Genomic DNA, 26812 nt, shown 5'->3' with positions numbered 1-26812 from the left:
ATGGCATTTTTTCAAAGAAATAGAACAAAATTTTCAAGTTTTTTTATTTTTATTTATTTAATTTTATTTTATTGTTGTTCAGTTACAGTTGTCCCAATGTTCCCCTTTGCTCTCTCCTGCCATGCCTACCCCATCGACTCCCAGTTCCCACCCTGTTGTCCATGTCTGTGGGTCCTTTTTATTATTGTTGTTCAATTACAGTTGTCCCAGTTTTCCCCTTTGCTCTCCCCTGCCACACCCAACCGCCCCCCTTCCCCACTTCCACAGTCGATCCGCACCCTGTGTCCATGTCCATTGGTCCTTTATACTTGTTCCTAGACTAGACACTATCGCTTTTCTCCCATTCTTCCTCTCCCCCCTTCCCTTGATCACTGTAAATTTGTTCCTTATTTTCATGTCTCTGGTTCTGTTTTGCTCATTTGTTTGTTTTCTTCATTAGGTTTCACTTATAGGTGAGATCATATGGTATTTGTCTTTCGCCGCCTGGCTTATTTCACTTAACATTATACTCTCCTTTCCATCCATGCTGTCATGAAGATAAGAATTCATTCTTTCTTTCGGCTGTGTAGTATTCCATCGTGTAAATGTACCACAGTTTTTAAATCCACTCATTTACTGATAGGTACTTAGGCTATTTCTATCACTTGGCTATTGTAAATAACACTGCTATGAACATTGGGGTGCATAGGTTCTTTCGAATTGCTGTTTCAGGATTCTTAGGATAAATCCCAGCAGTAGGATCACTGGGTCAAAAGGCAATTCCATTTTCATTTTTTGAGGAAATTCCATACTTTTTTCCACAGTGGCTGCATCAGTCTGCCTTTCCACCAACAATGCACTCGGGTTCACATTTCTCCACATCCTCACCAACACTTGTTGTTTCTTGTTTTGTTAATAATGACCATTCTGAGTAGTGTGAGGTGGTATGTCATTTTTTTTGTATTATTATTTTTTAATATATATATTTTTATTATTGTTTTTCAATTACAGTTGTCCCATTTTACCCCTATTGTTCCCCTCAACCCAACGCACCCTTTCTCTCACTGTCATATCCACCCCCCATTGTCCATGTCCATGAGTCATTTATACATGTTCTTTGACTAAACCCTTTCCTTACTTAACTGCCTTCTCTCCCTCTCCTCTCCCCCCAACAATGGATATTCTGTTCCTTGTTCAATTTACTTCATTTGTTTATGTTGTTCTTTAGTCTCCTGGTTTAGGTGATAATTATATGGTATTTCTTTCATTGCTTGGCTTATTTAATATTTAACTAAGCATAATTCTCTCTAGTTCCATCCATGTTGTTGCAAATGGCAGGAGTTCCTTCTTTCTTTTTGCTGCATAGTACTCCATTGTGTAAATGTACCACAGTTTTTTAATCCACTCATCTACAGATGAGCAATTAGGCTGTTTCCAGCACTTAGCTATTGTAAACAGTGCTGCTATGAACATAGGGGTGCATAAGTTCTTTTGAATTGGGGTTTCAGGATTTTTCGGTTATAATCCTAGCAGTGGGATTGCTGGTACAAAAGGCAGTTCGAATTTTAGTTTTCTGAGGTAATTCCATACTGTTTTCCATAGTGACTGCACCAGTCTGCATTCCCACCAACAGTAGTACAGTGGGGTCCTGTTTCTCCACATCCTCATCAGCACTTGTTGTTTGTTGATTTGTTGCTGATGGCCATTCTGACAGGGGTAAAGTGGTATCTCATTGTGGTTTTTATTTGCATCTCTCTGATGGCTAGTGATGTTGAGCATTTTTTTCATGTGTCTATGGACCTTCTGTGTATCCTCCTTGGAGAAGTGTTTGTTCATGTCTTTTCCCCATTTTTTAATTGGGCTGTCTGCCTTCTTGGTGTTTAGATGTATAAGTTTTTTATATGTTTTGAAGCTGAATCCCTTGTCTGAGGTATCATTGGAAAAATGATTTTCCATATGGCTGGTTTCCATCTCATCTTGCTGATGTTTTCTTTTGTTGAGTAGAAACTTTAGTTTGATGTAGTTCCATTTGTTTATTTTTTCCTTTATTTCACTTGCCTAAGGAGATGTATCAGTGAAAATATTGCTACGTGAGATATCTGAAATTTTCCTACTTATGTTTTCCCCTAGGACTTCTATGGTGTCACCGCTTACGTTTAAGTCTTTGATCTGTCTTGAGTTTATTCTGGTGTGTGGCATAAGTTGGTGGTCTAGTTTCCTTTTTTGCATGTCCATACCCAGTTCTCCCAGCACCATTTGTTGAAGAGGCTCTTCTCATTCCATTTTATGCTTCTTCCCCCTTTCTCAAATATTAGTTGACCATATAGTCCTGGGTTTATTTCTGGGCTCTCCATTCTTTTCCATTGATCTATATGTCTGTTCTTATGCCAGAACCAGACTGTTTTGATCACAGTGGCTTTGTAGTATAATTTGATGTCCAGTATTGTGATTGCTCCTGTTGTGTGCTTCTGTTTCAAGATTGCTTTGGCTATTCTGGGTCTTTTTTGTTTCCATATAAATTTTTGAAGTATTTGTTCTAGGTCTGTGAAATATGTCATTGGTATTTTAATAGGGATTGCGTTGATTCTGTAAATTGCTTTCGGTAACATAAACATTTTAATGATGTTGATTCTTCTCATCCATGAACATGGTATATGCTTCCATTTATTTGTATCTTCCGTAATTTCTTTCTTCGTTGTTATGTAGTTTTCCAAGTACAGGTCTTTTATCTCTTTGGTTAAGTTTATTCCTTGGTACTTTATTTTTCTTTTGCTATAGTAAATAGGATCTTTTCTAGTTTCTATCTCTGATATTTTATTGTTGGCATACAGAAATGCCTCCAATTTCTGAATATTGAGTTTGTATCCTGGTATTTTGCCAAATTCAGTTATTATGTCAGGTAGTTTTTTTGCGGAGTCTATAGGGTTTTCTATGTACACTATCATGTCATCTGCAAATAGTGACACTTTTACTTCTTTTCCAATTTGAGTGCCTTTGATTTCTCTTTCTTGTCTGAATCCTGTGGCTAGAACTTCCAAGACTATGTTGAATAGGAGTGGAGATAGTGGACATCCTTGTCTTGTTCCTGATCTCAGGGGGAATGCTTTCAGTCTTTGTCCATTGAGTATGATGTTGGCTCCAGGTTTCTCCTGTATAGCCTTAATTATGTTGAGGTATGCTCCCTCTATTCCCATTTTCCTGAGTGTCTTCATCATAAATGGGTGTTGTATTTTATCAAATGCTTTACCTGCATTCTAGATATGATCATATGATTTTTGTCTTTCATTTTTTTAAGGTGGTATATTATATTTATTGATTTGTGAATATTAAACCATTCTTGCATCCCTGGGATGAATCCTACTTGATCATGGTGTATTAACTTTTTAATGTGTTGCTGGATCCTGTTTGCCAATATTTTGTTGAGGAATTTAGCATCTATGTTCATCAGTGATATTGGCCTGTAGTTTTCTTTCTTTGTTGTGTCTTGACTTGGTTTTGGAATTAGGGTAATACTGGCTTCATAGAAAGAATTTGGTATTTTTTCCTCTTCTTGGATTTTTTGGAATAGTTTGAGAAGAGTAGGAGCTGGTTCTCCCTTTAATGTTTTGTAAAATTTGCCCTTAAAGCCATCCAGTCCAGGGCTTTTGTGTGTCGGGAGATTTTTGATTACTCTTTCAATTTCATTCTTTGTTATTGCTCTATTCAGGCTTTCTACTTCTTCTAGAGTCAGTTTTGGAAGATTATATGTTTCTAGAAATTTTTCCATTTCATCTAGGTTGTCAAGTTTCTTGCCATACAGTTGCTTGTAGTAATTTCTTACAATCGTTTGTATTTCTGTGATATCAATCATGATTTCTCCTCTTTCATTTCTGATTTTATTTATTTGGGTCCTCTCTCTTTTTTTCTTGATGAGCAGGCTAAAGGCTTGTTGATTTTGTTTATTTTTTCAAAAACCCAGCTCCTACTTTTGTTGATCTTTTTAATTGTTTGTTTAGTCACTATGTCATTTAATTCTGCTCTGCTCTTGATGATTTCCTTCCTACTACTTGCCCTGGGCTTTGTTTGGTGTTATTCTAGCTCTTGTAGCTGTAGGGTTAGATTTTTTATTTGAGATTCTTCTAACCTTTTCAGGTATGCCTGTATTGCTATGAACTGTCCTCTAAGGACTGTTGGCTGTATCCCATATGTTTTGGGCTGTTGTGTGTTCATTACCATTAATTTCCAGAAACATCTTGATTTCTTCCTTGATGTCATTGTTAACCCATTCATTATTTAATAGCATGTTATTCATTCTCCATGAGTTTGGATATCTTTCATTTTCTTCCTTGAGGTTGATTTCTAGTTTCAAGGCATTGTGGTCTGAAAAGATGCTTGATATAATTTCAATTTTCTTGAATTTTTTGAGGTTTGTTTTTTGTTCTATCATGTGGTCTGTCTTTGAAAATGTCCCATGTACATTTGAAAAGAATGTACGTTTTGTTTCTTTGGGGTGAAAAGTTCTGTATATATCAGTTAAGTCCATTTGGTTAGTGTGTTGTTCAGTGCCTCAATATACTTGGTGTTTCTTTGCTTCAGAGATCTGTTTATTGTTGATAATGGAGTGTTAAAGTTCCCTACTATGATTGTGTTGCTCTTGATATTCTTGTAGTCTTCTAGTATTTTCCGTTTATATTGGGTGCTCCTATGTTGGGTGCATATATGTTTACCAGGGTTACATCTTCATGAAGGACTGTTCCTTTAAGTATTATGAGACTTCCAGCCAACATGGAGGCGTAGACAGGCATGCTGCATCTCCCTCCACAACTAACAGGGAATACAACTACCTCAAAACTAGAAACAACCAGAAGTTCCAGAAAATCAAAGTACATGGAAGTCCAGCAAACAAGGATATAAAAAAGAAAATGTCATCCAGACATGGCCCCCATGGACCTAGAACATCCACAGACCCACCAACCCTTGGAACAACAGCCAGGACAGCAGCTAGAGAGGCGCCAGTCCGGTGCGGAAGTGGGAGAAGTGCCTGAAATAGCATCGAGAGCTGGGCAAGTGGCATTGTTACTTCTCAGATCCCTCCCCCACATACAGCGCCACAACGTGGTGAAACAGGTCGCCCATTACTGATGAATCCCTAAGGCTCCTCCCTTTATAATGTAGTAGGTGCGAAAGCTGTGCCTGGGACATGGAAGCAAACAAACACAGGAGACTTCTGGCCAAGATGTAGGCCTCGACTGACATGCTCCATCTCCCTCCACAACGAAGAAGGAATACAACTACCGCAAAACCGGCAATAACCAGAAGTTCCAGAAAATAAATGGAAGTCCAACGTATAAAGTTATAAAGAAGTGGTGTTCATCCAGACAGCTAGGAAGGGCAAAGCCAGGGAGGAGAGTTCAAGCTGTGCTGTCTGCGGCAGGAGCAGTGATGGCAGCAGAACAGTGGTAAGTACAGACACCTGTATTTATGGGGAGGCGAGAAGCGCCTGGGGAGCACCCCCAGCAGCAGACCAGACCCGTCAGCTTGCAATTCCAAAGCCGGGAAAGGCAGACCCCCCCCCCCCCCATTGCCTTGGACTGTGAAGCCTGGTGGGGATGGAGACAGAGGAGGAGGCTCCCAGTCTATCAGTGGAGATTGAATGGCAGGAATCCATCTTGGACCCCCACCCCTGCAGGAAATGCCCGGTTGTGACGAGTGCACAGGGGCTCCGACCCCTATAGCAGCAAGTGAGGCAGTTTTAATATAAATGTAAAGAGGTTGAGACTATTATACTATAGGAGGAACCGATAAGAGTTGTTTTAAATGTAAGAAAGATGATTTTTGAGAGGGAAGATGATAACATAATAGTAGCAAGTAGGGTCAAGGCTATGTGAGACAGTAAGTAATATTTACATTGTAATTTTTAAAAAGAGAGGGAAGAATGCAGAATGAAGTGAGGAAGTGGAAGTGTATAGTATTTGGTTTAAATAGCAGTTATATGCTGTATATTTAGTGTGAAAGGGAAGCTAAACAAAACAGACAAACAAAAATTCAGTAAGAAGGATAGGAGGGAGAGAAGGTAGGAAACAGATTAAAGAAAGAGTTTTTTTTTTTTTAAAGGAAGAAGAAAAAAATAAGGGGAAAAGAAAGGGAAGAAAACCAAAGAGAAGAAAAAAGAGGGGGGGAGGAAGAACAAGTTTTTACTCAGTTCAACGTTTGTGCACAGTCTTCTTTTTCTGGATCCACACCTAGTCAAAATTCCATGAGTTTCAAATCTTTTCTGGCTGGCTATGAGGAGATCTGGCTGGTTTCTGTGGCTGCTTTTCTCTCTCTCGTGGGCCTGCTGCAACTTTCTGCTGTGAGCCTCACTGAGTTGGGTCTCTCTCCACTTGTCCTGAGGCACCTTCCAGTAATCCTCAGGCTTCTCTAACTACGTTGCTCTGCTGGCAAGGCAGTGCACATATCCCTAGTTCCCCCTAGCCTTGGGTCCTGTCTTTGCTCCTCCTCCCAAGAAGTCTCTGTGCTCCAAGCAGCAGCACCAGGCTGCATCAGTCCCTGGCTGGCAGCATCCCACTGTTCGCCTGTGCACACTACTTGCCTGCCTGGGGTCCCCACTGAGTCTGCGTTTCCGCCACAGCTCTCCTGTATGGGCCCCTCTCCCTGGCTTAGTTCCGCTCCTTTTTGTTTAGTGGTTCCATGATGCACTCACCCAGGGCGCAGGGTTGCCAGCCCAGATTTGCCAGCCCAGGGGGTCCCCACCTCGACTCAGTTCATACAGCTTCCCACAGTCTGGGCTGCTCGCTGTCCTCCTACACCTCCAGCTGTTTCAAGGAAACCTTCCTATTGTTTCCCTCCGGGACTCCACTGGTCCCAGCGCCTATGGCAAGTGGCAATTTCCAAACAGATCTCAGCCAATGAGCTGGTCTGCAGCTGCCCCTTTGGGGTGCGGTGCAGCAGCAGCGCCAGGCTGGGGGGGCCAGCAACTGGAATGGGGGTCCCAGCCACTCCCTTTGGAATCATGGGCGAGCCTTCTACCCTTTTCCACTCTGCTCCCACACTCCCTTGCTCTTGCTATCTGAAATCCGCACTCACTTATTTGTTTCCACGTTTGTACTCCAAGCCTTTCTGCAATGGGAGTAAGCAGACAACACTGCTACCTACTCCGCAGTCAGCTTCGGACTCCAGCACTTCATTGTAGTTTTAATTTGCATCTCTTTGATGGCTAGTGATGTTGAGCATCCTTCCATATGTCTATGGGTTCTCTGTCTTCCTTGGAAAAGTGTCTCTTCAGGTCCTTTTCCCAATTTTTAATTGGATTGTTTGTCTTCCTGGTGTTGAGTCGAATGAGTTCTTTTTATATTTTGGAGATCAAACCCTTGTGCAGGGTATCATCAGCATATATGTTTTCCCATACAGTTGGTTCCCTTTTCAGTTTCCTGATGTTTTCTTTAGCCGTGCAGAACCTTTTTAATTTGATGTAGTCCCATTTGTTTATTCTTTCCTTTATATACCTTGCCCTAGGAGGTATAGCAGCAAAAATATTACTGCATGGAATATCTGAAATGTTACTGCCTAAGTTTTCCTCTAGAATTTTTATGGTGTCTTGGCTTACATTTAAATCCTTTATCCATCTTGAGTTTATTTTGGTGTATGGTGTAAGGTAGTACTCTAGTGTCACTTTTTGGCATGTGCCTGTCCAGATCTCCCAAAACAATTATTGAAGAGACTGTTTTTACTCCATTTTATGCTACTGCCCTCTTTGTCAAGTATTAATTGATCATAGAGACTTGGGTTTATTTCTGGCTCTCTATTCTGTTCAATTGATCTATATGAGTGTTCTTATGCCAGTACCAGACTGTTTTGATTACAGTGGCCTTGTAATATAGTTTGATATCAGGTATTGTGATCCCTCCTACTTTGTTCTTTCTCAAATTGCTAAGGCATTTGGGGTTGTTTATGGTTCCATATAAATTTTTTGAAATATTTGTTCTAAATCTGTGAAATATGTTATTGGTATTTTAGTAGAGATTGCATTGAATCTATAGATTGCTTTGGGTGGTATGGACTTTTTAATGATGTTAATTATCCAAACCATGAACCCAGTATATGCTTCCATTTATTTGTGCCTTCCTTAATTTCTTTCTAAAATGTCCTGTAGTTTTTTAAGTCTTTTACCTCCTTGGTTAAATTTATTCCTAAGTATTTTATTTTTCTTGTTTTATAGTGAATAGAATTCTTTTCCTAGTTTTGGTTCTAATATTTCATTGTTGGTGTACAAAAATGCCTTCTATTTCTTAATAGTGACTTTGTATCCCACTGATTTGCCAGATTCACTTATTAGATCAGGTAGTTTTTTTTGTGGAGTCTATAGGGTTTTTTATGTGCTCTAACGTGTCATCTGCAAACAATGATAATTTTACTTCAGTTATTCAAATTTGAATGCTTTTTATTTCTTTTTCTTGTCTGATCACTGTGGCTAGAAATTCCAATACTATGTGGAACAGAAGTAGTGAAAGTGGACACCCTTGTCTTGTTCCTGATCTTAGGGAGAAAGCTTTTAATTTTTGCCTATTGATTATGATGTGACTGTAGGTTTCTTATATATGGCTTTTATTATGTTGAGGTATGCTCCCACCACTTCCACTTTGCTGAGTGTTTTTATCATAAATGGATGCTGTACTTTATCAAATGCATTTTCAACATATATAATATGATGTGATTTTTGTCTTTCATTTTGTTTGTGTGTTGTACTATGTTTATTGATTTGCAAATATCGTATTATCCTTACATCCCTGGGATGAATCTCACTTGATCATGGTGTATGAACTTTCTAATGTATTGCTGGATTCGGTTTGCCAATTTCTTGTTGAGGATTTTAGCATCTATGTTCATCAGTGATATTGGCCTGTTGTTTTCTTCCTTTTAAAATATATTTTAGTGTTTATTTCTTTTTTTAAAGATTTTCTTTATTTATTTTTACAGAGAGGGGAAGGGAGGAAGAAGTAGGGGAAGGGAAAAATCAATGTGTGGTTTGCTTCTCACACACCCTGAACTGGGGACCTGGCCCACAATCCAGGCATCTTCCCTGACTGGGAATCAAACTGGCAACTCCTTGGTTCACAAGCTGGCATTCAATCCACTGAGCCACACTAGCCAGGGCTGTAGTTTTCTTTCTTTTCTGTTTCTTTACCTGGTTTTGGAATTAGGATAATACTGGCTTCATAAAAAGAGTTTTGGAGCTTCCCTCCTCTTGAATATTTTGGACTATTTTGAGATGGAGAAGAGTTAACTTTTCCCTAAATCTTTGGTAAAATTATCATGTGAATCCATCTGGTCCAGGGCTTTTTTGTGCTGGGAACTTTTTGATTACTGTTTCAATTTCACTAGGTGTTATCACTTTATTCAAGCTTTCTGCTTCTTCTTGATTCAGTTTGGAAGATTATATGTTTCCACAAATTTGTCTGTTTCACCTTGGTAGTCACATTTCTTGGCATACCGTTTTTCACAGTAATTTTTGACAATCCTTTGTATTTCTGATTTTATTTATTTGGGTCCTCTTTTTTTTTTCTTGATAAGTTTAGTTAAAGGCTTGTCAATTTTGTTTATCTTTTTAAAGAACTAGCTCCTGGATTTATCGATCATTTGAATTGTTCTTTTAGTCTCTATGTCATTATTTATATGTTTATTTATTTCTATTACAGTTGTCCCACCTTTCCCCCCATTGCTTCACACACACACACACACACAGCCCATCCCTTCTCTCACAGTCAATCCCCACCTCATTGTACATGTCCATGGGTTATTTATTCTAGTTTCTTTACTAAACCCTTCCTCTATTTACCCCTCTTCTCTCCCTCTCCCCCTACCCCCTGGTAACTGTTAGTCCGTCCCTTGTTTACGTGCCTCTTGGTTCAATTTTTCTTGTTTGTTTGTGTTGTTCATTAGTTTCCTGTATTAGGTGATATCCTATGGTATTTTTCTGTTGTCGCCTGACTTATTTCGCTAAGCATAATTCTTTCTAGTTCCATCATGTCACGAATGGCAGGAGTTCCTTTTTTCTTTTTGCTGCATAGTATTCCATTGTGCAAGTGTACCATAGTTTTTTGACCCACTCATCTATAGATGGGCACTTAGGCTGTTTCCAGCACTTGGCTATTGTAAATAGCGCTGCTATGAACATAGAGGTGCATAGGTTCTTTTGAATTGGGGCTTCAGGATTCTCAGGTACAATCCTAGCAATGGAATTGCTGTTTTAAAAAGCAGGGCCATTTTTAGTTTTTTGAGGAAATTTCGTACTGTTTTCCATAGTAGCTGCACCAGTCTGCATTCCCACCAACAGTGCACTAGAGTTCCCTTTTCTCCACATCCTCACCAACACTTGTTTGTTGATTTGTTGATGATGGCCATTCTTACTGGTGTAAAGTGGTATCTCATTGGTTTTTTTTTTATTTGCATCTCTCTGATGGCTAGTGATGTTTAGCATTCTTTCATATGGCCTCTTTATGTCCTCTTTGGAGAAGTGCTCGTTGAGGTCCTTTGCCCATTTTTGAATTGGGCTATCTGTCTTCTTGGTGTTGAGATGTGTAAGTTCTTTATATATTTTGGAGATCAGTCCCTTGTCTGCGGTATCATTGGCAAATATGTTTTCCCATTAGTTGGTTTTCTTGTCATCTAGCTGATATTTTCTTTGCTGAGTCTCTGTGTCATTTAATTCCTCTCTCATTTTGATTATTTCCCTCCTTCTACTCACTCTTGGCTTTTTTTGCTGTTTTTTTCTCTAGTTTTTGTAGGTGAAGGGTTAGGTTGTTTATTTGAAAATTTTCTATTTTTTTAGATAGGCCTCTATTGCTATGAACTTCCCTCTCAGGACTGCCTTCACTGTATCCCCCCCAAAACAATTCAAATTTTTATGAAACTAACTACAGAAGACCAAAATAGTTGAAACAATCCTGAGAAAAAATAACACAGCTGGATGTATCTCACACTCCCTGACATAAAATTATGCTGCAAAGTTACAATAATCAAAACAATATGGTACTGGAAAAAGAACAAACACAGAGACCAATGGAACTGATTGACAGTCCAGGCATAAACTCACACATATATGGGAAACTAAGTTTTGACAAAGGAGCCAAAAACATAATAATATAATGGACAAAAGAAATCCTCTTCAACAGGTGGTGTTGGGAAAATTGGAAAGCCATGTGCAAAAGAATGAAACTAGAGAGCTGTCTGAGTCAGTGTACAAAAATTAAGTAAAAATTGATTAAAGATTTAAAAATAAGACCTGAAACAAAAAATACATAGAAAAAACATAGGTACTAAACTTATGGGCATTGGTTTCAGAAAGGTTTTGTGGATTAGACCCCAAAGGCAAGGGAAGTAAAAGCAAAAATAAATTAATGGTACTACATCAAACTAAAAACTTCTGCATAACAAAAGAAACCATCAACCAAACAAAAAGACCACCAACAAAATGGGAGAAGATAGTAGCAAACAACACCTTCAGTAGCAGGCTAATATCCAAAATTCATAAAGAATCATACAACTCAACAACAGATAAACAAACATTCATTTTTCAAAATGGGCACAGGACCTGGACTGGCACTTTTTCCAAGAGGACATACAAATGGACAACAAGTATATGAAAAAATGTTCAAATTCACTAGCTGTAAGGAAAATGTAAATAAAAACCACAATGAGATAGCACCTCACACCTGTTAGAATGGCTATTATCAACAAGACAAGAAATAACTGTTGGAGAGGATGTGTATAAAAAGGAACCCTTTTACTGTACTGGTGAGAATGTAAATTGGTACAGCCACTATAGAAAACAACATGGAGAATCTCCGAAAGGTCAGAATAGAGCTTCCATATGATTTAGCAATCACCATTATAGGTATCTACCTGAAAATTTTGAGCATATTTTTTTGTGAAGACATATGGACCCATATGTTCATTGCAGCATTATTATTTGCAGTACCCATGACATGGAAACAATTAAGCTTTCTTCAATGGATGATTGTATAAGGAAGATGTAATATATATGAGGAATAGTACTCAGCCATATAAAAGGATGGAGCTTTACCATTTGTATCCACATGGATGGATTTTGAGCGTATCATGCTGAGTGAAATAAGTGAAATGGAAAAGGAGAAGAACCATATGATTTCACTCATGTGGGATATTAAATAGAAAGTAATGAACAAACAAAACAACCTCATATACATAGACAATAATGTTTATCAGAGAGGAATGGGGGAGAGTTGGATGCAAAGGGGTCAAATGTGTAGTGATAGAAGACTAGACTTCGGGTGGTAAGCATACAGTGCAATATACAGGTGGTGTATTATAGAATTGTACACTTGAATCTTACATTAAACAATGTTACCAAAAAAAATTAACGTTTTTAATTTAAAGAGAAGGAAAAATGAATTACAGAAAAAGCTGTTACTTTGAGAATTTCAATAAAAATGATAAACCTCTAGCTATGCTGATTTGAAAATAAAGAGGAAAAATAAGGCTTCATTACAGATTTTGTCAATATACAACTCAACACCAGGAAGACAAACAATCCAATTAAAAAACAGGCAACGTATCTGAATAGCCAGTTCTCCAAGAAGGACATGAAAAGATGCTCAACATCACTAGCCATCAGAGAGATGCAAATAAAAACCCAATAAGATAACACTTTACACCAGTCAGAATGGCCATCATCAACAAATCAACAAACAACAAGTGCTGGCGAGGATGTGGAGAAATGGGAACCCTAGTGCACTGTTGGTGGAAATGCAAATTGGTGTAGCCACTGTGGAAAACGGTATGGAATTCCCTCAAAAAACTAAAAATGGAACTGCCTTTTGAACCAGTGATTCCACTGCTAGGATTATACCCGAAGAATCCTGAAACCCCAATTCAAAAGAACTTATGCACGCACCCCTATGTTCATAGCAGCGCTGTTTACAATAGCCACGTGCTGGAAACATCCTAAGTGCCCATTCAAAAAACTGTAGTATATTTACACAATGGAATATTATGCTACAGAAAGAAAGAAGAAACTCTATCTTTTATGACAACATGGATGGAACTGGAGAATATTATGCTAAGTGAAATAAGCCATTTGTGAAAGACTAATACCATATGATCTCACCTATAAGAGGAATCTAATGAACAAAATAAACTAATGAACAAAATAGAACCCCAATATGGAAACATGGAACAGACTAAAAATGACCAAAGAAGAAGGGGGATAATGGTGGAAAGAACAGAAAAGGACCAGACAAAGAACATGTATGAATGACTGAGGGACAGGGATAACTGTGGGAATTGACTGTGAGCAGGATGTGGGATGGGCAGAGGAGGGGAAAGGGGGAAAATTGGGATAACTGTAATAGAATAACAATAAAAATGATTTAATAAAAATTAACAAATAAAAGAATAATAAGGAAGTACTACCAACTTATGTCAATAAATTCACAATTTAAATGATATTTACAAATTTCTTGGAAGACACATACCAAGAAGCTCATTCATGAAGATATAGATAACCTGAATAGTCCTTAATGTAGTAATTAAATTTGAATTGGCAATTAAAATATTTCTCACACACAAAAATTTTTCAGCCCTTCACTGGTAAAATCTATAACATAGTTAAACAAGTAATACACAGACTCGTCCATAAAACTGAAATGGATGAACTACTTTCCAACTCATTCTGTGAGGCTGTTACCCTGATAGCAAAACCAGACAGAAACATTATGTAACTAAAATCTGTGCTCCATATCCCTCATGAGTACCGACAAAAATGTTTATATAAAAGTTTAGTATATTGTATTCAACATATTTCAAAAGGGATAATGCATCATGGCTAAGTTTGTTTTATTCTGGAAGTGCAAGATTGGTTTAATGTTCAAGAAATACTCTCACTTGAGTAATACTCTGAGAAAGGTCAACTCAGTAGTTACAGACAAGCGTTGACAAAAGTCCAAACATTTTTTCCTAATAAAAACTCTCAGAACTCTCAGAAGGAATTGAAGGCAATGTCCTCAACTTGACAAGGGTATCTGTAAAACCTACAGCTAACATCATACTTAATATTGAAACAAAAATCCTATTACCACAAGAACTAGAGCAAAAACAAGAATATTTACTCTCATTTCTTTTACTCAGTATGCTCTAGAGCAGTGGTTCTCAACCTTCCTAATGCCACGACCCTTTAATACAGTTCCTCATGTTGTAGTGACCCCCCAACCATAAAATTATTTTCATTGCTGCTTCATAACTGTAATTTTGCTACTGTTATGAATCATAATGTAAATATATGATATGCATTATGTATTTTCATTTTTACAAATCGAACATAATTAAAGTATAGTGATTAATGACAAAAACAATATGTAATTATATGTTTTTTCCAATGGTCTTAGGTGACCCCTGTGAAAGGGTCGTTTGACCCCCAAAGGGGTTGCGACCCACAGGTTGAGAACTGCTGCTCTAGAGGTTCTAGCCAGTGCAAAGAAGCAAGAAAAAGCAATAATATACATCCAAATTGGAAGGAAGTAAAACTGACTTTATTCACACAGGACATTACTCATTTATTAGATTATTCCCCAGAATCTACAAACTACTATAGATAGTAAGTGATTCTAGCAAGTTCGTGAAATATAACATCAATATACAAAAATCAATAGCTTTACATATACTAGCCAGAGTTAGAAATTAAAAACAGTATTATTTACAATAGCATGAAAAATATGGATTACCATAGAATTGTACACTTGAGGCTTATGTAATTTTATTAACCAATGTCACCCCTATAATTTTAAATATAAGTAAAAATATGGAATATTTATTTATAACTATATATTTATATGAAATGTATATAAAAGATGTGGAAATACCTGTATACTGAAAACTGTAAGTTATTGAGAGAAAATAAAAACTGGAGAGCTATTCCATGTTCATTGGTGGAAAAACATAATATTGTGAACATGTAAATGTTCCCAAAATTGATTTATAGAATCAATAAAGTACTGATCAAAATTCTAGAGGGTTTTTCATAGAATGTGGAAACCTGATTCTAAAATTTGTGTGGAAATTCTAAGGCCCTAGAATAACTAAAACAACTTATTAAAAAGGACAGTGTTGGAGATGAACACTATCTGGTTTCAATTTTTATTTTAAAGCTACAATTACCAAGATTATCTTATCAATGAAATATAGTAGAGGGTTCACAAGTAGGGCCAAACTTAAGGACTACTGACTTTCAACCAAAATGGAAAGCGTTGTCTTTTCAACAAATGGTGATTGGATCCATTAGATACCCATATACAGAAGGTAAAAAACTTTAGCCTTTACCTCACACCATTCACAAAAATGAACTCATGTGGATCATAGAGCTAAATGAGAAAAAAACCTAAAGTTATAAAACTTCTAGAAGAAAACAACAAAGGAAATCTTTGTGATGTTGGATTATGAAAAATTTCTTAGATATGACATTAAAATAGTCCATGGAAGAACAAATTGATAAATCAGCTTTCATCAAAAAGGTTTTTTAAAAACTTCTAGTCTTTAAAAGACATTGTTAAGATAATGAAAAAACAAGCTATACCAAGAGAAAATATTTTCAAGTCATATATCTGATTATGTACTTTTATCTAGAATAAATGTGAAAACTCAGATAAGAAAACAGGTGTGTGTGTGTGTGTGTGTGTGTGTGTGTATTAATTTAAAGCAACCTAAATATTTTAAAAGACAGTGAATCTGAACATCATTACTACTTAGGAAAATGCTAAAACCACAGTAAATCCCTAGAGACCTATTACAGTGACTAAAGTTGGGGGGTGGGGGGAACAGGGCAGCCATACCAATTGTTGAGGAGGATTTAGAAAACTGGAACTTTCTTATACTTCTGATGGGAATGTTAAACCGCATAACTGCTTTTGAAAACAATTTTGGAGTTTTTTTAACAGTTAAATATACATCTACTATTTGATCTAGCTGTCCCTTTTCTGAATATTTACCCAAGATACATGAAATCAGGTCCATTCACCACACTCATAGCAGCTTGAATTGTAATAGCCAAAAAACTAGAAAGATTCAGTCATTCATAAACAGGTGTATGGATAAACAAACTGTGGTATGTTCTTGATCCAGTAGTATACCTCAGCAGTGAAAAAGGAATAAACTATCAATACATGGGAAGAAATGGATGACTCACAACATAATTCTGCTGTGTAAAAGAAGCCAAGCAAAATAAGGGTCCATAATTCTTTATTACTGCATTCACATAAAATCTAGAAAATCAAACTAACCTATAGTGATAGGAATCACCTTAATGATTGCCTAGTAGCAGGGGAAGAGCAAGAAGGGTGGGAGGAAGAGATTATGAGAAGCACAAGAAATTTTTGGGGGTGTTGCATGTGTTCATTAACTTGATTGTGGCAATGGTTTCACAAGCGTGTAAATGTCAGAATTTATCAAAAGTGTACACTTTAAATATGTTGGTGTGTTAGTTCTACTTAAGTTTATATGTCAGTTATACCTTAATAAAGCTATCCAAAAAAAGTAAAGAAGAAAAACAAGTATTGTTTTCCATGTAATAGAGCTTTATGTGTCACTTTCCCTCATAGGTAGTTCAGATGATTATGTGACCAGCTTGTCTACCCACTAACAAGAATGAGGGGCTAAAAACTTAACTCATATCTTTGTTTATTAATTAATAACTATTATATGATAAAGGTAACTAATTTTATCTAATTTTAAAACTACTTTCTTATTCTAAATCATTCCCATACAGTTTTTATATTCAGCAAATTATGTGCTGCTGTTCATTCCTTTACCTGTAGTATTTCCCATAATCATATGTTATAAGTTAAATTTAATAGGTAGTGTTTCAAACTAAGGCCTAACTTTTTAATAAAATAAATGTAATATTAAAATTACTATTAGCATATTAAAGTTAATGATTTGAAAGTTGTTTTTTATGGAGTCTTCATCTCTTTATTGGACCCCTGTATAGAATTTAGCAACTATGTTTGAAGAAATCAAGGAAGCAAGATTCTTGAATTGTGTTCTATTAAAGCAGGTGATAAAGTCAATTAATGTAAAGAAGAAGAAAAGTCACATGGTCATATCAATAAATGATGACATTATAATCCTTAGAAAGATGGAATATTCAAACTTTGAAGAAAATAAGAATGAGACACAACATGAGAGAGAAAAGAACTGTTTCAATACAGCAATCAAATGCTGGATCCTCAATATCCAGGAACAATGCTGAGGAAAGAAATAAAAAACCATGCCAAGGACCTTCTGGATTCAGGTCTCAACAAAGCCCTTTAAACAGTCTTTAAGCAAGAGAAGTGCAGTGATTATTCTACAGCCCAAGCAGAGGGGAATTGAAGCCAATGTAAAGAGAACCTAGTGTCAGTTGGAAGGATGTCAAGACCAGATGAAAGAAAATTGACACTATTCAGAGAGATCTAGAGGTCATTTAGAGAGATCTCATCTTCAACCATCTTGACCAATTAGATCTTATGATCAGAGAAATCTCATAGCCACCACCACCACCCCGAAAGATCTCAGGGCCATCCAGAGAGATCTTGTGGCCACTCAGAGATTGCATGACCACTCAAAAAGATCTCCTGTCCTGTCAGAGAGATATCATGGCCAATCAGGGAGATTTCATGACCAATCAGGGAAATCTTCTGATTAATCAGGTAGATATCAAAGATACCAGTAGGAAGGTTCAAAATTTCACCCAAAATTGAGTATTAATTTGACAGGTCTTTTATAATGAAAAATATGAACAGCTACCTTCAGGAAAAACTGAAGCAAAGAAATGACCAAATGAATATTAATCAAAGGGTATCACTGGGAAGGTTTCATAACACTATGAAGGAAGTGAGAGGTACTTATATACAGATGTCAGTACAACTATTTATTGTTATGGGTAGTAAAAATGAATAAATGTAACTTGCAGCAGGTTCATCTAGAATCTGATTTTGAACAATCCATAACAATTTCTATAAACAACCTAATGTACAACTAGAAAATTTATTAATAAAACTGCCTGGCTTGGACTACCAGCCAAGATGGAGGCGTAGACAGACACACTGAGTCTCCCTCCACAACTAAAATGGAATACAACTACCTCAAAACTAGAAACAACCAGAAGTTCCAGAAAAATAAAACTGCATGGAAGTTCAGCAAACAAAGATATAAAGAAGAAATACTCATCCAGACAGGTAGAAGGAGCAGAGCCAGGGTGGAGAGGATGCGGTGTGGTGGTGACAGCAGCGATGACAGCAGTGGCGGCGGCAGCAGTGATGGCAGCGGCATGCCGGCAGAAAGCACAGTCACACATTTTAAAAAGTCAGAAGGGACACCTGGGGAGTGTTCCCAGCTCCTCATCGGACCTCTCAGCCCACCGTCCCAGCACCGAGGATAATCAAGCTTCATTGCTTCTGACTGTGCAGACCGGTGGGGATTGGGGTGAAAGCAGAAACTGCCAGTCTCAGCAGAGTCCACTTGTTTAAAGGGCATCCATGGTCCTAGAATGTCCACAGACCCACCTACTCTGGGAACAACAGCTAGGACAGCAGCTAGAGGGGCGCCAGGCTGGTGCAGAAGTGGGAGAGGTGCCTGGAAAAGGGACGAGTGCTGGGAAGGCAGCATTGTTTCCTCTCGGACCTCTCCCCCACTTACAGCACCACAATGTGGTGAAACAGGTCGCCCTGTACTGACAAATCCCTAAGGCTCCGCCCCTTACAATGTAACAGGAGCAACAGCTCTTCCTGGGACACAGAGGCAAGCAAACACAGGAGTCTGTCAGAATGAGGAGGCAGAGAAGTATGGCCCAAAAAGGGAAATGGATCAAGGTTCCAGTGGGAGAACTAAGCATCGAGGAGATAGCCAGCCTAACAGGTGAGGAGGTAGACAACCTAACAGACGCAGAATTCAAAACACTGGTGATAAAGATGCTCACAGGCTTGACAGATATGCTTGAGTACAGCAAACGCATAAGAGAAGAAGTGAAGGCTATGCTAAGTGAAATGAAGGAAAATCCACACAAAACCAGTGGTGAAGGGAAGGAAACCGGGGTTCAAATCAATGATTTGGAACATAAGGAAGAAAAAAAGTCAACCAGTGCAGAATGAGGAAGCAAGAATTGAAAAAAATGAGGAAAACTTCCCAAATTTTGCGAAGGAGATGGACATACACGTCCAGGAAGCACAGAGGGTCCCAGGAGAGCTGGACCCAGAGGGGACCACACCAAGATGCATCATAACTGAAATACCAAAGGTGAAAGATAAAGAGAGAGTCCCGGGGACAGCAAGAGAGAGGCAGAGAGTTTCCTACAGGGGGGTGCCTGTAGGACTATCAGCTGATTTCTCAGAAGACACTTTGTAGGCAGGAAGGGATTTGCAAGCAGTATTCAATGTGATGAAAAGCAACCTACAACCAAGATTATTCTATCCAGCAAAGTTATCATTTAGAATGGAAGGGCAGATGAAGTGCTTCACAATCAAAGTGAAGCTAAAGGAGTTCATCATCACCAACCCATTATTATATGAAATGTCAAAGGGACTTATTTAAGAAAAAGAAGTTCGAAACTATGAACACTAAAATGACAAACTCACAGCTATCAACAACTGAATCTAAACAATAAAAACAAAATCCAACTAAGGAAACCAGAACATGAACAGAATCACAGGTATGGGGATCATTTGGAGGGTTATCAGCTGGGAGGGGAGAGGGGGAGAAATGGGGAAATGGTGCAGGGACTAAGAAGTATAATCGGTTGGTATAAAATAGACGGGGGCGTTAAGAATAATATAGGAAAGGGTGAATCCAAAGAACTTATATGCAGGACCCATGGACATGAACAAAGAGGGAGGGATTGCTGGTGGTAAGGGGGGTACTGGACAGAGGGGAACAAAGGGGAAAAAAATGGAACTACTGTAACAACATAATAAAATACACTTAAGAGAAAAAAAACTGCCTGGCTTGCTTTAAAAAAATAAAAGTTGTTTCTCATTACCTTAAAAAGTTTTGGTATTCTGCTTTTATAACTTTATAATGCCTCTTCTATTATCCTTTTTGAATTATTTAATTCATCTCTATCTCGTGTTTAATTTTATTTTTATATTAGCCTGTTTTGGTAATTGTCAATGTTGAAGTGATTATAAAGATGACTGAGTCTAGAAATAAGTCATTGCTGGGGGTTCAATCAAGATGGCAGTATAGAGAAATGTAGTACTTGAATCTTTCCACAAGCATATTGAAATTACAACTAAACCACAAAACAACCATCATTAAGAACCTCCTGAAGTATAGCTGAATAGAAGTCCTACAACTAAGGATATAAAGAAGAAGCCACATCAAGACTGATAGGAGGGGTGGCGACTTGGAATAGGAGGGTTCCACACCCATGTGTGGCAAATAAAATCAAGAGGGTTATATTTACTGTGGAAGTCCCACCTGTGGGGCCAGGGGTCCCAGCCTGACCACAGGCCCCCAAACCAAGAATTTTAGAGCCAGGAAGAGAAGTTTCCATAACTTCTGGCTGGAAAAACCAGTGGGGATTGTGGCTGAGTGAGATGGAGGGACTCTGGAGTCCTGGATATTCCTCTTAAAGGGACTGCACATAGACTTACTTGGACTCACTCTGAGCACTAGCACTGGGGCAGTAGCACAAAAGGCACCAAGGATATTCAGGAAGGGCAACTTTCTCCCAGAGTGCTGGAAGTGGCCATTGTTACTTTTCTGAGCCCTCCCCAAACAGAGCAGGTAGGTGGGTGCCATATCTGAGACTTTATCAACCTGGGTGGCTGAGACCCCTGCACCACCCACCTTGTGGGTCCACCCAAGTTTTTTTCTGTGGCTTTTTCATACAAATGGCCTGTCTTGGCTCATGCTTCATACTTTTCTACAATTTCTCAGTTGAGCAGCATCTGGCCTCAGTGTGCCCCATACCTCAGTTTACTAAGTGGCCCCAGGCCCAACATTAATGGCAGCCAGTGTTGGTTCCCAGCTTGGTCTCTCCTGTACATGCACAAATAGCAACTGTATGCGGATTTCTTTGTAGCACATGCTGAGGTGGCCCAGGGCAGGGCATAGATGGAAGCTCACCTTGATCTGCACCTCCTGAGAGGCCCCAGAACCAACACACCCAGTACACGGCTTCAGATCACATCCACCTCCACAGCAATACAAGGGGCAAATTCAGCAGCACCACAGCCATGCTGAAGTAAGTCCTGCTCTGTGAGGTTAGCCCCTGCATAGCTGATTTTCCATGGTGGTCTCAGCTAGTCCTCAAAGCTAATCAGCCTGGGGAAAAATCTCTCCCATTGATGTTCCAACAACAGTCAAGGTACAATTAAAGCAAGAGGGTGTACACAACCCACACAAGAGGGATGCATCTGGAATTCCCAGCTTAGGTGATCAAGGAGGCTGTGCCACTAGGCCCCACATGACACCCACTACATAAGGCTATTCTACCAAGTTCAAGAGATGTAGCAGCTCTACCAAATACAGGGGGACTGCCAAAATAAGGAGACAAAGAAACATGTCCCAAATGAAAGAACAGGACAAAACTCCAGAAAAGACCTAAACAAAATGGAGACAAGCAATCTACTAGATGCAGAGTTCAAAACACTGGTTATCAGGATGCCCAGTGATATCAATGAGAACTTCAGCAAAGAGATAGGAACTGTAAACACAGAGATAGAAAACAAAAAAGAGCCAGTGAGAAATGAGGAATACATTAACTGAAATGAAGAATATATTATAGGGAATCAACAGTGGAGATGATAAAGCAGAGGATCAAATCAGAGATGTGGAAGATAGGAAGCAGAAAAAACCCAATCAGAGTAGCTAAAAGAAAAAAGAATCCAAAAAAATGAAGAAAGTATAAGGAATCTCTGGGATAACTTCAAATGTACCACCATTTGCATTATGGGGGTACTAGAGGGGAAGAGAGAGAGAGAGAGCAAGAACTTGGAAACCTGTGTGAAAAAATAATGACAGAAAGCATCTCTAACTTCGTGAAGGAAACAGACATACAAGTCCAGGAGGCACAGAGTGTCCCAAACTGGATGAACCCAAAGAAGTACACACCAAGACACTTCATAATTAAAATGCCAGAAAGAAAGAATCTTAAAGGCAGCAAGAAAAAGCAAATAATTGCCAACAAAGGAGTTCCCATAAAACTGTCAGTTGATTTCTCAAAAGAAACTTTGCAGGCCAGAAGGGATCGGCAAGAAATAGTCAAAGTGATGAAAAGCAAGAGCCTGCAACCAAGATTACTCTTCCCAGCAAAGTTGTTATATAGAATTGAAGGTCAGATAACTTCCCACACAAGAAAAAGCTAAAGGAGTTCAACACCACCAAACCCATATTACAAAAAATGTTAAAGTGTATTTTAGAAGAAGAGGAAGAAAGAAGGAAGGTTGAAGAAAAAAGAAGGAAGGAAGAAGAAGAAACGAGGGGGAGGGGAAAGAAGAGATGAAACATGAATAATAAAATGGCCATAAATACATATTTATTAATTATTATTTTAAATGCAAATGTCTCTATCAAAAGACGTGAAAGATGAATGGGTAAGAAAACAAGACCCTTACATATGCTGTTTACAAGAGACTCACTTCAGACCCAAAGACACACAGACTGAAAGTAAAGGGATGGAAAAATATATTTCGTGAAAATGTAAACAAACTAACAATAAAAAAACTGGGGTAACAATATTTATACTAGATAAAATAGACCCTAAAACAAAGGCTATATAATAAAAGACAAAGAAGGACTCAGCAATTCCACTTCTGGGTATTTATCCAAAGAAACCCAAAACACAACTAAAGAGATAGATATTGTACACATATATGTTTATTGCAGCATTATTTACAATAGCCAAGATATGGAAGCAAACTAAGTGTCCATTAATAAAGAAGTGCATGTAAAGGGTGGAGCAAAAGTGGAGTTACAGTTGTGAATACATGAAACAGTTTATTCTGGTGTTATTACTTTTTATTGTATTATTTTCCACATGAACAACTATAAATTACTTTTGCCCTATCCTGTATACAATGGAATAGTGGAATATGACTCAGCCATAAAAAAGAATGAAATCTTGCCATCAGCAACAACATCGATGGACCTAGAGGGTATTCCACTGAGTGAAATAAGACAAATGCCATATGATTTCACTTATGTGTGTAATCTAAAAAACTATAAATAAACAAGCAGAACTGAAACACATTCTAGATACAGAGAACATTTTGATGGTTGCCAGATGGGAGGGGATGTTGGGGGAAGGGTGAAGAGGTGAAGGGATTAAGGAGTACAAATTGGTCCTGACCAGTGTGGCTCAGTTGGTTGGACCCTCGTCCCATAAACCAGAAAGTTTATGGGTTGTGGGTTTGGTCCCCAGTCTGGTCACATATAAGAGGTAACCAATTGATGTTTCTGTCTCACATCAATGTTTCTCTCCTTCGCTCTCTCCCTCCCTTCCCCTCTCAATAAACATGTCATAAGGTGAGGATTTTTTTTAAAGGTAGTACAAATTGGTAGTTACAGAATCATCCCTGAAATGTTAAGTACAGCATATGGAATATAGTCCGTATATTTTAACAACTATGTATGGTGTCAGATGGGGACTAGATACATTGGGGTGATCGTTTATTAAGTTATATAATGTCTTATTACTGGGTTGTACACCTAAAACCAATATAATATTGTATGTCAACTGTAATTGAACAATTTTTTAATTATTTAAAGTAAAAAAAAAACGAAATCATTTAACTCATATTTAAATTAAGTTTCAAGCAAGCCCTTATTGTTTTTAAAGGTGTATATGCTTTAAAATATTTCTAATTTCAAATTAACTCTTAGAAATATGTTTTTAAATAACAATTACAAACTGTCTAGGCAGAATTGCTCTTTGAGATTTTCCTGACTAAAAGTTTTGGTTGAATAAGTCTGTGCAAATGGAATAATTTAGAAGGGAAAAGTGCATAATTAAAGCTTGAATTATATAGAAATGCTGTGAAATAGTTTGGTGTAAACTTTATGTAATAAGATGTAAGTAATCTTGAAATTCTAATATGCCTTGTTTTTTCCTTTCTGCAGAGTGTATATAAATGTGACTTTCTGAACTTGCAGCTCCAGCAACCACTCCAGCTTGCACAGGATGCTATAGATGCCTTTTTGAAGCAGCTGAAAAACCCTATTGACTCTCTTCCTGGAGAACTTTTTCATGTCGTTGTTTTCTCTCTCCTTCTCTCTTATTTTCCATCACCTTACCAGAGATGGATTTGCTGCAAGAAAGCCCATGAACTGTTAGTGTTAAATGGTTTATTGCTTATCATCACACCAGATTCCTCCCATCAGAATCGTCATGCTATGATGATGAAAAGCTGGAAGATTGCTATAGAGTCCCTGGGCTTTAAACGTTTCAAGTATTCAAAATTTTCACACATGCATCTGATGGCATTTAGAAAAATATCCCTAAAAACTACAAGTGACTTGGTTAGTAGGAACTACCCAGGGATGTTATATATTCCTCAAGATTTCAACAGTATAGAAGAAGAGGAATATTCTAACCCTTCCTGCTACATTCGATCAGATATAGAAGATGAACAACTGGCATATAGTTTTACAGAGCTCCCTGATGCTGCATATGACTCAGATTCTGGAGAAAGTCAAGCCAGCTCTGTTCCTTTCTATGAGCTAGAAGATCCCATATTACTCTTAAGTTAATATAAAAGCAAAAGGCCCTTTCAGTTCAAACTCCTAAACTAATTGAGTATACTAATCAGAAATACTAATATGAACTCAGTACTTAAAACCTGGTTTGCATAAAAGAAATGCAAAGGTTGACAGAGTTTGCTAATTTTTTTCTACTTCTGGATTTTAAAATTCTTATATAGAAAGCTTACAGTTTCATGCAGAGTGACCTTTGTCATAGCAGAAACCACTGTTTCTTTAGCATTTAGCACTCAGCATAAAAAAGTACCTTTATTTCTTTAGTGTCATTGTTAAAAAATGAAGCATAATTTCCTATGTATTTTTTTTACATCATTTCAATGTTTAAACCATTGCAGTGAGAAACTTTTAAGACATGGAGAAAGCTGTAGATTGCACTTTGATGGTTAACAAGTTAAATGTATCACACAGGTAGATCGGTTTAGTTGTTTTCTGATGTTCTTTTTTCTAAATAAATTGTTATCTGTTATAGAAAGTCATTTTCTGTTCAGTTTTGTCTGATGATCCAATATTTCATGACTTTTTTGAAAGTAATGGTAATTTTTTCCTTTGTTTTTGCTCATTTGGCAACATCAGACATTAGGGGAGAGATTTCCCCAAAAGTATATAATGTAATTCGATTAGCACAGTACAAAAGTCAACATTGCCAAAGTATTCAATAGCATTTTTATATCTTTCTTGTGGCTTTGAGCTTTGGTTTTAAATATATTTAACTGTCAGAGTTCACTTTTTAAATATAGAATTCATTTACAAGTTTTTCTATTTAAGCAAGGAACAATACAATACTCAATATTGACCTGAAACACCTTTTTGAAAGGGTTTGCACTAGAGAGAGAGCTTATATTTTACCTAGATCAACTTTTGTAAAGGGTCCTTGCCTTTCCGTTAAGGAGATGCTGCACTACAAGCCTGAAATTATATAGAAAATTTTTTAAATTAACCCTCTGCTGGTAGTATCATAAAATGGTTTTGAGCTTTTGCTATTCTTATTTCTATCTAAATCCTAGCTACAAATTTTCTTTGAAAATATAAATCATTAGCTGTAGGAATTTTTCCTTTCCACATTGATAAATGTTTTTGTGTTTCTGAATAAGAAACAGTAGGAGAAATATATGCCCAAACAAGACAAAATTGAGTTTAAATAGCTAAGATTTAGTCCATGTTGTCTCACCCGTCAGAAATTGTTGTGTAAATTATCATTTTTAAGAGTGCCACTGTGTGGAATTTTTTTTCAAGTTGTTTGTACATTAAAATTACCTCATACTGAGGTTTTTGCACTGAATTATCAGTTTCAGATTTCATCGTTAAGGTATGTGTGTCTCTGTGTGTTTAAGGGAAACTTGTATTTTCAATAGTTGATCCTAAATTTCATAAACTCCGGTAAAACTGATGTTTTTGTGCTTATTGTAAATTGCTGTCAAAATTTATTTAGAAATATAAAATGTATCCTTTAAGAAAAAAATGGTTGAGTGTACCGATATTTCAAAATAAATTTCACATTCTGAATTAATGAGAGGATTAAGATTGTAATTAACCTTAAAAAGTCAGTTAACTAAATGTGATAAATATTGGTTGCTCAAATATGCTGGAAGTAACTTGAAATTTTTATTTTACTTTCAATAACATAAGATTTTTTAATAATTAAGATTGACTTGTTTTTTCCAATTATGCACTGCAGGTCAAGTGTTTGAACTCACCCAAAAGAAGAGAAAATCATTTTGTTCAGGATAACACAAACTGTGTTCAAATAATACCTCTTTTACTATATTGTTTTCTTTGATTTAACCACATACTATCTTAAGGGCAAAGGAAAATATATACCAATGGAAGTGCTTCAAAAGTAAATGAAAACAATGCTTTTGAGAGACTTGTGTTAAGTACTACCTTGGAGTCATCCTTTGTGTTACCACAAATGTTGGTGCTATAAATTCTTTTGATTGTTTGCAGATGTTGATTCTGCTTATGCTCCAAAGTGTGCATGATGTATTTTAAGTAGTACTTTACAGAATAATATAAAACCTATACTCCCACTTATTATAAATTTGTTTGAATTCATAAATATCACTTGTTTTGTAAGTTCAGCTTATTGAAATTA

General features: G+C 37.3%; 1 protein-coding gene across 1 annotated transcript in view; it reads left to right on the top strand.

Moving 5' to 3' along the window:
* The window catches only part of SAMTOR (S-adenosylmethionine sensor upstream of mTORC1), a 234281-nt gene extending 209304 nt beyond the window's left edge, over nucleotides 1-24977 (top strand). Inside the window, exon 5 of the mRNA XM_090287389.1 lies at nucleotides 24082-24977. Within this exon, the coding sequence (XP_090143515.1) occupies nucleotides 24082-24711 (630 nt within the window). The 3' untranslated portion in view covers nucleotides 24712-24977. The remainder of the gene's footprint in view (nucleotides 1-24081) is intronic.
* The last annotated feature ends 1835 nt before the right edge of the window (nucleotides 24978-26812 follow it).

The sequence above is a fragment of the Furipterus horrens genome, unplaced genomic scaffold, assembly GCF_987537825.1.
Source record: "Furipterus horrens unplaced genomic scaffold, mFurHor1.1.pri manual_scaffold_9, whole genome shotgun sequence".
NCBI classification, from domain to species: domain Eukaryota; kingdom Metazoa; phylum Chordata; class Mammalia; order Chiroptera; family Furipteridae; genus Furipterus; species Furipterus horrens.
The sequence above is the reverse complement of the archived record's forward strand: the minus strand, read 5'-3'. Positions and strand labels throughout refer to the sequence as shown.